Source organism: Ptychodera flava, chromosome 19 (genome assembly GCF_041260155.1).
Source record: "Ptychodera flava strain L36383 chromosome 19, AS_Pfla_20210202, whole genome shotgun sequence".
NCBI classification, from domain to species: domain Eukaryota; kingdom Metazoa; phylum Hemichordata; class Enteropneusta; family Ptychoderidae; genus Ptychodera; species Ptychodera flava.
Window position 1 is genome coordinate 30,089,330 of NC_091946.1, and position 13,241 is coordinate 30,102,570.

At 37.2% G+C, this 13,241-nt stretch overlaps 1 protein-coding gene across 1 annotated transcript in view; it reads right to left on the minus strand.

Moving 5' to 3' along the window:
- Positions 1-177: 177 nt before the first annotated feature.
- LOC139119218 (TSC22 domain family protein 1-like) overlaps positions 178-13,241 on the minus strand; it is a 35,404-nt gene continuing 22,340 nt past the window's right edge. The window contains exons 2-3 of the mRNA XM_070682898.1: positions 8,171-8,222; positions 178-5,805 (exon numbers count right to left, since the gene is read on the minus strand). Coding sequence (XP_070538999.1) covers positions 5,515-5,805; positions 8,171-8,222 — 343 coding nt within the window. The 3' untranslated portion in view covers positions 178-5,514. The remainder of the gene's footprint in view (positions 5,806-8,170; positions 8,223-13,241) is intronic.

Here is a 13,241-nt window from a genome sequence, read left to right on the forward strand (position 1 = left end):
TTTTGAATACTGTTCACCAGTATCTAGCTTTTTGCATATATCAACGCCAAAATGACGCATACCACACCACCAAAAATAAATAAAGGCGAATTTGTAATGAGGTGTATTACAATGTGCCATGATAGGGTTACAGTAGTGAAAAGTGCCACACATAAAAATTCACACAGACACAAGCCATGACTGTTTCAAGGCAATCTCAGGCCTTGTTGGCATACGTTTTCTTTAATATCTTTTCAAAACTGCTCACAACATCAGATCTTATCTACAGCTTTTAAAATAGAATACTTTTTTCTTGGCATTTCTTTCTGCTCAAACAAACTCCTGCACACAAGCAGATAATTTCTGATACAGAACAACACTGCAAGATTATAATCATCCCTTTTTTTTTAATTTCATTCAAAATAATAAAACCAATGAAATAGTTGAACTAGTTTTTCTCACTGACAAGCACCGCTCATCAACATCTTCAGTAAACTTTCAGGCATAGATCTGCAATCATTCAGTATTTCTTGTGACTTGCCTGTGCTGTAATCTTAACAAGCTTCTGTATATAAGGATGACAGACTACTGTGTACTATATTATAAGGGTTAATGCGTAATTCTCCCTCGGTTAGTAATGAGTTGGTGAAGTACAATGGATTGAAAACACAGATGTTAGCGCTGCAGCATCAATGCACAGTTCAATGAGTCAAGTGAATACCCATTCTATTCTAGAAATTATCTATCCATTTACATCAGTCCAGTGTACATCAATGAAAGGCCACCCATAATGGATTTTAACCTCTCCATAAAATATTCCAGTAAGCTTTTGTTACAGTTAGCTTTTTTCTTACTTCATCAAAATGGTGAAGTTTTAATTCTATCTCGCATGTATTGACTTCTCAAAGAAAGTTCACTATCACAAATTTGGGATGATATACAAGAATCTTGAAATCAAACTGAAAAAAAAATATTATCCATTACTAACAGAATAATTCTAAGAATATGTGACTTGTTCAGCGAGCTTTATGCTGTGCTGTTTAAAATGCAGTACAAGGAACCTTCACTTGGAACTGTACAATCAGTCTAGAAGCATGTTACATTTACTATTCTATGTATATGGTTGGTGAAAATTTTGCTGTGAAATACCGAGTGTTGAACAGACCAGGTGTGAATTTTTTTACTGGACACACATCAGTGAATTGACATGGCTATGCATTTGTACAATGTTATGTGGATACAGCCTCTATGAGTGCAACTTTGCAGCCCGGACCACTCAGAAATGTGATGGGTGATTACAAAACAAACAAACATACACTGACAGCATTGGAGGTAAGAAGGAACAAACAACTGGAAGTATCCTGGCTGTGGCAACAGATATGAAAACTGATTTCAGCAAGTAGGAGTCCGTAACACTTGAGTACAACAGACTTGCCTGTTTTGTGAAGCTCACACAGAATTGGTCCAATCCTTGACAATGTAAAATTTTTTTGTGTGTTTTGAAATGTTTTCATCACATAAAGCCAGCACTCTCTCTGACATTTACTATGACTATAAAGATAACATAGTCATCCTCATAGCAAACAAAAAACCCCCAAAAATAATCTAGCACCATTTTTTAAATTGTTCAGGTAAATTTCTGTTTTACTATAATAATAAGTCTTATCACTAAAAGCTGGCGTGGATCTTATAGTAATATTTCACACATGTAATGAACTTTGCCGTCAATTTTATTGCAGGGGAAAACTTGTCAATTTTCCAGTTTATACGCCACATCTAATTTGTAGAAAGGATTGAAAATTTTCATTTAAACTAACATCTACTTATACTCATCTCCTGTTTCAAATGTTAAGTGGGTCACTATATAGATATATATGACAGCAGACACTGTGTTGAAGATTTTACACACTAAACTGGGAAGTGTCTGTGAATTTTCTATCTTTTTGAGTTGAAATAGCTGACAGGACATCTTAAAATTTAGACAAACATCTATAGTAAAATGATTGAAGTGAATTGAAATTTACTACAGGTCTGGCAACCTAACTGTGACAGCCGTGTGAAGGCTTGTAAGGTGATTTAATTTAAAATTTCTATTTTATTGTGAGGAAAATCTTGGAACACAGAAATTGGGAAAAGCAATTGTTCATTTTTCATCAGCTTGATCATTACCCTTAAACTTTTTTATTTAGATTAAAAACATATACGCATGTACAGGTATGTTTTTTGGAGCGGCATTGCTATGAAAAATATGAAAATTGACCTTTTTTCTGCTGTCACATTTAGCTTGCTTTGAAATTTACCCTAATCTTTGTTAGGAATTGTCAGGAAAGATATTCCAAGTTATCTATATTTTTACTTATATGATGGTTTGCATACATTAAAAATAATTCATATTCACTTTAAAATAGAGACAAACTGCTTGCATTCGTTGGAGGAAAAAGTAGCTTTGGGGTTATGCATGGGCTTACATAGTGGAGTTATGCATGAGATACATGGTTGGGTTATGGTGAGATACATGGTTGGGTTATGGTGAGATACATGGTTGGGTTATGGTGAGATACATGGTTGGGTTATGGTGAGACATGGTTGGGTTATGGTGAGACATGGTTGGGTTATTGTGAGATACATGGTTGAGTTTTGGTGAGATACATGGTTGGGTTATGGTGAGATACATGGTTGGGTTATGGTGAGATACATGGTTGGGTTATGGTGAAATACATCGTTGGATTATGGTGAGATACATAGTTTGGTTATGGTAAGATAAAAGGTTGGTTTATGGTGAGACACGGTTGGATTATGGTGATACATGAGATACATGGTTGGTATGAAAATTCTGGCTAAGTACTTTCACAATGATTAAGACACAGAATACATTATGCAACAATGTAACCTTGGTATGACAATATCATGTGATAGACAGATGGTCTATACTTGTTTCAAATGATACATGAATGATATACATGTTACACTGCACAGTGGACAGTTATTGCTTTGGGTGAGAAAGGATGAAAAAAATGAGAAATACAGTGTCATGTTCCAAATAGTAGCCTTCTGTCAAAGCCAAATTGGTAGTTTAACCCTTTCACAACCACACTTTGATATATCTCATCGTTTTCAACAGGATGGCTGGACCTACCGGATGGGAAATAGGAATGATGGGGTTAAATATTGGCAACATGCTTGACATATAGTGATTGACCACGATGATACACAGCAAGGGTTTATCTATGTTAAAGCATGGGTTGTAACAAGAAATTTGATTGGGCATATTTTTGCTTATTGACCAATCAGCTTGTGGCTTAATTCAACAACTCATAACATTGACATCTTTGTAATTCCTCAACTTATCGCTAGCTGGCAGTTCACACTAAGTCAATTTTTGCAATTTTTCATTTGGCTAAAAGTCTTTCTTTTTCATGCATTTATTTTGAGTACAAATTTGGGGAAACTTCCATGACTATACGGCTGCAGTCACAAATACTTTGGATTGGAGACTTGGCATTTAATGACAGTCGGACATTTGAAACTTCAATGCATTTCAACATAGAGAGACACAGAAGGTAGTGGATTTTATAAAAGGCTTAAAACATTTTGCTTGCTTAACTAACAAAACATCCGGCAGTATTTTTTTCAGATTATCGCAGTAATATCAAAGCAACCCAAATTCTTCCAACACTGCAGGGAAACATAATACCATTTTTGTTCTCTGCTTGTCAACAATATATATCACAAATTAAGGCAGTACAATATCGTAAAGAGTTTGGCTCCACATGGTGATGCTATCATTCCTCTCCGCAGTAACGTCCAGATTCAACAATCCCAGTTATATTTTTTGTTGAAGAAAACGCATCAAAATACAGGAGGGAAAAAACTTCGCTATCCTCTTTCAAAACATTGATGGTGCATAATCAACTTTCAAATGGATATCGTTCCCCCTTCTACTGGTAAATGGGGTCATTCAGACTTTTTTATTCTATTTCTGGAATATTTCTTTATGCACTGAAGTAGCCAGGGTGCTCAATGTAGGTCATATGCAGCTACAGTTCAGCACAGCAATGTGCTTCTGACAAATTCAACCGTATCCATACATCATGGTGTAGCTTTACAAATTGAATATGACGTTGTGACTCTCAGTGGTTTGCGTATGCTGCTGTAAACCTCAGTCAATGAAACAGTGAACAAGTACAACTTTTAAGACATTTTTTGTAGTGACTGAAATAGTAAAATTGCAAAAATAAGATATTTCATAACTTTACAAATATCAAAATCCACACAGGAGGATTCATTAGATTTCTAGGACATTTATCGTGTTAAATAAATCTCGAGCACGGAAAAGTCAAACAAGCTATGCTCACAAAGTAAATTGACTATTTACATGCATATGACAAGTGCTTTGTGTCATGCAAGCTTTGACTTGGAGCCCACAGAGAATTAATTTTTTATTATCTCATTTCCTGTACGATAACCGCTGGAGCTAAAATTGCAGTTCAAAGGAGTTTCTTTGTGCTTAAAACATTTAGAAACCTCCGAACAGAGGTAATTTTGAAAGACATAATATCTTTAATTTGCCCCTTACTTAGTATTTGTGAATATAGTACACTAGGAAAGATTACGCGGCGGAAAATCAAATAATATCATTTAACCGACATTTGAAGGAGGAAAATGCACAAATTCATATGTACACATATGGCTTCTATGGCCATAAAGCTTCTGACCAACCCATAAAGAACCAAATGCAACAATCCTGTATATATGTAAATAAAAAGGAAACACTGAATGCCTGTTAGTTCATATATATAAATATATATTTCAGGACAATTGCGGATTCTTTAGGACGCTGAAAATGCCAAAATATGACAAAGCATTTACTCAGCAAAACTAACCTTTTAAACTTGGCTAGGTAATTTGCTAAGTCAATTCAAAACTTACATCATCTTGTAAAAGTCGACAAATTCTCTTTGCCAACTGCACATCATTTCTAGGTAGGAATTCTCAGCAGAGAATCAAGAGTTCAGAGGTCACATTTCAACCCTTTCACCACCAGACTGGCACATTTCTATTGTTTAACCCTTTCAGTGCTATGGTTCAGCCCAAACCCATGGTTATCAATTGTCAGTTTGGACCTCTCCACATGGCACTGGGGTAAACAGGCTAAATTATGTTGGGCATGTCTATCTGCACGAAAATGGGGGTGAAAGGGGTAAAATTCGATACTGAATGCACATCAGCGTTGTACCAGTAAATGTGAAACATAAATCACATGATACCAATTGCTGCATGGCAGGAAATGTGGTATCTTTTGATACTCAATACAATTTTCATGCATGACGGCTCTACATATGGCTGTTAACATATATTACACATAGCTACTCTCCTCAAGTTTGTTTGCATAAATATTTTTCACTCACAACTGCAAATTTTTTTGGTTGTACAGCTGGTTTTGGCCCTGCATTGATAACTCTACTGAGAATTCTATGCATATCAGCACTGCTACCAAACTACCTGCTAATGACTAACTACATGATACAGTCAATGCTATGATTGAGTCTGCGGCTGTGTAAGAACCGCTTGAGGGGCAGTCGCTTCGCTAGGATTAGATTGGTTAGGGGATTGTATTTGTGCTTGGTTTGGCTGTGGCTGTACTGGCTGGCTGGCTTGCTGTGCCTGTACTGCTGCCGAGCCGCTGGATGCCGCCACTTGCTGCTGTCTCAGCGTGTTGTTCTCCTTCTCTAGCTGGGAGTTTCTTTCCAGTAGTTCTTTGATCTGCTCTTTGAGAACCTCTACTTCTTCCCTCACGGCGTACATGAGATGGCTTTTCACAAGGTCCTGAAAAACAAAAACGAAAAAAGTTAAGGTCCTGAAATCTGGGCAAGAAGTTCATTGTGCTCATACATGCCCCATAAAAAAGCTTTGCCATGTGTCGCAATGACCTCACATTGTTCCCTGAAAAACATACCTTGAACTCCAACAACCGATCAATATAATACAGGCATGTCCCTTAGACCAGGAATGTAAGAAAGAAAATACCACACTTTTGCATTTCTTCTAGAGATGGACCCCTCAATGTAAAAGGTTAAGGAATCCCTAGAGATGGACCCCTCAATGTAAAAGGTTAAGGAATCCCTAAAATATTAGGAGTAACAGGCAAAATCCGGAGTCCTTGTGACTGTGGACAAACAGACATACAGAAATCATGAAAACAGATACAATGCATGGGAAAATGGTGGCCATAAATGGTACTATTGCCTAGGTCCTTGTTGTTGGGTGGAAATTACTATTAGCATGTCTACACAAAAACTGAAGTTGTTCAGAAAGAAATTGGCCGAACAAAGTAAACAGCAGGCAACCATTTTTGATAACTCTGAAAAAGAAATAGAAGTTAAACAGCACAGTACTCCACTGAACACAATACCAGTACTTTGCAGAGAGGAACTTTGCAATTCAAAATGCCGGAACCCTCTCAACAGTGAGGCTGTCTATCTATTTCCTTGCCGAACAGAGGTTACTGGTTATTAGAGTTGATCCAGGATGCCTAAGTCCTTTCCACGTATCGTTACCTGTTACAAATGGATTGCTAATCAAGGCACAACTCCCTTTCGCCTGTGCCAATATTTTGCTGGGAGATAGAGTGATAGTCATCTCATAAATTATTAAAGCATGATGAAAAGCAAAATAACTGATAATGATCTTGATAGACTAAATGGATATTGGTAAATTAAATGCTCCTTGCCAAGTGGATAGTATGTTGTTGGTATTGCCAGTAAAGTGTTTTATGCGACATGGTGGAATTCATGTCAATAATGGGTTGATTGGAGGGGGGATTACAAATTGCTAGTCAATGTCCTTCCATATACACTCCATGTATTGGAGCAATATGGTCAATGGGCTAAACCCTGAACTCAAAGAAAGGGTAGTAAAACAGAACCACACATGCAAACGGGCACAGGTATACATGTCTTTCAAAATGTGTTTTTTATCTATCACATGATCTCTTGGGTGTACTGAGACTCTAAAACACCGCACGTTTTTTTTATTCTGGCCAGGACAGAACCATTTCATGTACATCAATATCACCAGTTGTTCAAACAGCAGCAGAAGTCAAGTCCAAAACTTCCTCTTGGCAGTATGGTTCAAGGATGCTCTAGGAACATCGGCATTTGCTGAACCAAGGTCCATAGTTCAAGTGTAAGTATCAAGTGATTGCAAACAACATCACTCAACAAACTGCAAGCATTGTTCGTAAATAATATTTGCTGTACTGGCAAGAAAGTGAAGAGCTAACAAAATTTATTTTCATGGTAGAATATCATAACAAAGTACTGAAGACATGAATCACTGAAAATTATCAGACATTTTTTTTCGTGTGTAATGGAAGTCACGAAGCAGAATCCTCACACCTGGCCTTCTGGAAATATTGAAGGTTAGTTAATGCAAAGAGCAGATGCCGCTATGGTGTTGCTATATATCTATGGGTGTCAGTAGTATCTAACCACAGTGAGATCTACCAATTATTTATGGCAACCTTTGCTGTCTAATTAGTGCAATATTCCATACTGACTTGAGAAATACCATCACTGGTGTAGAGTCTGTTTTTAGAAGTAGCAGATGGACAAGACAAGAAGAAAATGAGGAATTCACAGGAACTCGCAATTATCAATTAGTAACTGATGACACAGGGTGACTCACATAATTTAAGAACTTCAAGCAGACAGATTCATCATATTATAAATTTTAATAAACAGTAACGTTGAAGGAAATGAATAAAATATGACTAAATTCATAAAAAGGCTAGTACCTGTTACATGGCCACTTTTTTAATAACTGTTCATTTTCAGTTAGTTACCCGAACAAAATTTCTGAATGAGTAATCTAAACAAGTCTAACGATGTCTGTTGCCATGGTAACTTCAGCAGTTCTGGCAGTGCGGCTATCATGATTTCTTTATGTAAATTAAAATTAATGTATGATACGGAACATTCATGTCTACTGAGTGGGGGAAAAATGGGTGATACAAGGATCAAGACAATTAGATTTGTCTGAAGATATCGTGGCTCAGGAAATAAAGGATTATCGATGGATATCAAGATACAGATTCGTGTTACTTGTTGTGAAAACAGTGGGTGATCTTAATTCTGGGGCAATATGTGAAACTTATAGTGAAATTATTATAGAAAGTGTGACGGGTACTCACCATAGCTTGTTCAATTTTGTTATCGATGGCTCCAACACTGGCACCAGATGCACTGAAAAGAAGTTCAGAAAGAGAGAAATTTAGGATCCTTTCCAGTGAGCAGTCTACAATACTCAGCTTTCCACACTTTCTGCTGATTGTGTCCGTGTGTTTCTTTTCATTTTTGATGGAGGTGCCTTTTCTCCCTTCTGGACGCAGTGAAGTTATCTTTCCCATGAACACACAATCCACAGATGTAGAGCTTGTAGAGGTGCAATACAGTCCAATATCACAAAGATTTCAACAGTGTCTTGGTAATTCAGATAATTTCACACAGGATCTTGACTCCAGGCTATACTAGTCTTCCAGTAAAATGTTCCTCTCGCCACATAAAATGATCCACTCTCACATTTGAAGATTTTTACTGCTGAATTACACACTATCAGACACAGATGTGTGTTACAAATACACCTCTGCTTGAAGAATTCTCACATTAGTTATTTGGAAAATTCCAGAAAGGCCTCCATGAATATGTACATGATGTGAATGAACCTTACAGATGCAAATGCAGACAACTCATTGGGTGTGGCTTACCATTACACAATAGGGCTATTCCACTTTCAAATTTCTATAGAGGGGTTCAGGTTGTGCATGAGGGACAGTCATTTTCAAACTATAATACACCATGTACACAGTACATACTACATGTAAGAGCACTTTATTTATTTTTCATTTGGAAAACTCACTTGATGTAATTCCAATGACTACAAACTACGTAAATTAATGTCAAGTATCTGCAAAGTTTTTTTTTCTGATGTTGATTATGGCACATGAAAGGAGGTTGCTGCACTTAAATTTCACGGTTAACCCTTTCACTGCAAGACTTTGGTAGATTCCTATTGTTTTCAAAGGGCCGCTGGACTTTACATACAGAGAAATAGGGTGAAAAGGTTCAATGACTTGGGGATATCTACTATATTGAAGTAAACCACTTCACATGCAGTAATTTCAAAATGAGGTCTGCGTGTCAGTGTGCGTGCATTTGTGAAATCACTTCGATCTGCACCTTCATCACTACTGCAATCAAAATGGCTGCCCCTTGGATGTTGTTGCTGAGATTATCATTACTGATTAGAAAATATGTTTTGAGTGCCTTGTTGCGCATTTCAATGTAATGCATCCATGAATTAATCTCTGGAATGTGAAAATGGAAGGTGGAGTACATGGAAACCCCATATTTTGTACTTCTTAATTTTGATATACACTGGTTTATCGCTGAAATTTAAATATTGAAGATTGAAAGTATGCTAGCTATGGGATTGTTATTGCATGTATTAAATTGACCACACTGTTCATCACTCCTGTTACCAGGGATTCTCTTGCTATATACAGACCCACCAGAAAGTATTTACGCACCTCAAAAATAAACATTTTGCAAAAATATAACTCAAAAAATCGCACCAATGTGACTTATTTCCAAAAATAATTGATCTGCAGAAGGTTTAACCCATTTTAATCAATGCAGACCTGTTGTTGGACGTTAAATACAAACGTACAGCGAGTGTTTTCAAGATAGCGAAATTTCCTATGGAAATTTCAATGGCGACGTACTCATTTGCATATTATTTGCATATAATTAACTTTGGCGCCAAAGTCCATGCGGTTAAATTTCTTCCATTCATATTCAAATATCGACCAATCAGGGTTTTTAAATATAATTCTGATTAAATTTTGGGGCGGGAAAATCTGCCAGACTTGCTTATGAATATTCTGATAGAGGTCGTCGGAGGTTACTGTATAATTTCTGTTTAGTAAACATTGCGTGACTGAAACATGCCAAAAGTTCGCGAACTTTCGGAATATATGAAAGGACAAATAGAGGCACTTCATACTCAGGGTGTCAAAAACCGGGAATTGCAAGGCAGCTAAGCATATCTGAAGGCAGTGTAAGGTACAACATCAAAAACTGTCGCAACATGGTACCATGGCCAACGTACAATGGTCTGGACGCCCGAGGCTCACCACTGAACGGAAGACAGAATGTTGGTGAGGTAGAGTCTGGCTGACAGGTTCGAGACGGCCCGCGAACTCCGTGCAAAATTTCATGAGGACACCGGGAAACTCTGAGTTTGAATACAGTGAAATCACGGCTTTACAGAGGAGCTAGCCTTCGTGGATGTGTTGCAAAGAAAAAGCCGAAATTGCAACCCCGGCACATCGCAGCACGATTACGATTCGCCAGACGTCATGTGAACTGGACACCGGCTCAGTGGTCCCGTGTTTAATGGACCGACGAGTCGAAATTTACGGTATTTCGAAGTCGCGGGAGAGTTTACGTACGACGGCGACCTGGCGAGGAGTACGAAATACACTGCATCAATCCCACTGTCAAGTTTGGTAGTGGTAGCGTCATGGTCTGGGGATGTTTCTCAGCTGCTGGTGTTGGGTCGGTTGTTCGTGTCGAGAACACCATGAATCGTTGGAAGTATTTAGACATACTCCAAAATGAAATGCTACCATCGGCACTCACACTTGTTGGGCCTGATTTTATATTTCAACAAGATAATGCTCCCCGTACACACTGCCTTGGGTGTGAAATCGTTTCTACAAAACCCACAGGATTACGGCTATCCATTTCACGATTTTACAACGTTGGATTGGCCGGCACAGTCTCCAGATTTGAGTCCGATCGAAAACCTATGAGAGTTGATCGATTTGGAAGTGCATTCTCGTCCGATACACAGCGATGACGACCTGTATAACCGTATTGTCACTTCGTGGGAACACTTTCAGCAAGGTATTTGCCGGAAACTTGTCAATACTATGCGAGCCGACTATGAGAGGTCATCCAGCATAGGGGTGGACATACCCATTATTGACAGTTTGTACGAACGTTCGATTGACCTCATTAATATTCATGTTCTTTAGCGTTGTTGTTCCCATAGAGAATCGAACGATTTTCAGACTGTCAGATACAGCTCTTTTCATGCCGTGATTTTCTTGCCTTGCGTTGTTCTAAGATCAAAGATTTACGATTTTTGCCTTTCATTTGTCACCTATTTACGAAATATAGTTTAATTTTTCCTGAAAACCTTGTACAGTGTGTGCTATTTATTACTTTCGAATTTTTTCACTGCTGAAACTAGGTGCGTAAATACTTTCTGGCGGGTCTGTATATCAACACAATCTATTAGGGGACAACAGAAATGGTACATTGGTTCCAAAACCGCGTCCCACGGTACCTCAACCATGGCCAAAACATTTTATACTTATGACAGACGTTGACATTTTCCAAAAACAATGTATTCCTTTATGCAATGTGTGATTGTTTCACATTGAAATAAAAAAATTTTTTTCATCATGAAAATCAACACAGGAATGTGATATTTAGCCAAGGTATTATCATGAGTGTCACAATATAATAGCCGCTCTTCTGAGATATCCCCCATAATTCTCATAAGTCTGTTTCAACAATGTTATATTCAAACACTGTACATGTACATCGTCAAATCACACTACCTTTATTTCAAATAGTATCTAAAACAGGAATTGGAAATGTGAAAAATTGATCATATTTCAAATGCTATGTTGCTGATAACAATAACAGAAGATAGTGTATTCTACGTTTACGACATGCATTCAAATAACAATAATAATAGAGGAACCAGTATGAATACAAATAGCTTTTACATGAGGCCCTCTTATTTGCACTGTACTTGCAACGCTTTTACTTCAAACAGTATGCTGAATGAGTTTGATAAGACAGTGGCAGACCAAAAATGCTGGAAATATCACAGAAATGTTGAATAAATTCAAAATTTTGGTAGATGTGTACTTGATTAACATACAGCTATGGTTATCAGTACATGCATCAAGGTTAACATCAGTTGATCTTCTCACTCCCAAGAGATTATAATTATAGTTCCTAATGGCTACGTTCAATTTACTTCTTTTGTTGGTCTTGAAGTACAATTTATTTCCCACAAGATCCATTACATGTTGAAGTAATGTGTTCAATGGAAGTCAGTAATCTGAACCTGGGTATTCATTCGAAGAAATATTGTGATTTTGATTACACTCTCTTTCTTATCATCGGTTTCAACACTTGACTTTGTGAGAGTTCAGGATATGATATGGGCAAAAAATTTCAAAAAATATTAGAAAAAAGAGGATTATAAAAACATATAAGACACTTTTGGAATCGACTCTGGCCTCCCTTCTCTTGAGAATTGCTCAACATGCACAACACAAACCACGCTCGGTCTGATGAAACAATCACTATGCATGTATAGTACTATGGCCCCTGGGTTGTACTGAAAATTGACATCAAGATGTAAACCAATTTAATGACACTAAAAATGTTCATTTTAAAAAAGAAAAACAGCCAGATATTAATCAACTACTTGTTTGAATGTCATTAAATCACAGTATATAATGGGGGACTGTGGTATGGCAATTTAAAACGGATGTCACAGTACCTCTAACAATATTTTCCTCACCTTGTTCTACAAAGCAAGTTTGTATCTTTTCTTCTCCTTCAGGCATGATATACACATAGTAAAAAGTCTAAGTTTTGAAAACACTGTACAGTGGCTGCACTATCTAATGTTATTGTAGATAAATAAATTCTAATTTCTAGTAAGTATTGTTATTCAATTAATGTAACATTCGACATATTACACATACCATATAGACTGTGGTGACAAGTTGACCACTAGGCATAACATCATTTTAGGAGGAGAACAAGAAACTGTATTTTTACAAACAGAACAAAGATACTTGAAAATAAATCAACAGTAACTGCTAATGGAGCTTTAAGCCGACTTGCAACTGTGTACATCATTAATAACAGGTATCTACAGGTAGAATAAATTAAGGGTTACAAGAGGAGTCCTTGTTGATAACATTGATGAAAGCCAATGGTCAAGAAAACTATATTTTTGCCGACTATCACAGGTGATGGGTAAACAGATAGGGAAATAACACATAGTTTCTTCCATCTAAATACTTTGGCATACTCGATAGGACTTCGGTGCAATCTTAAAGAACACACGTTCAAATATTTCTGGCTTGGTACTTTGACGAGGAGTAA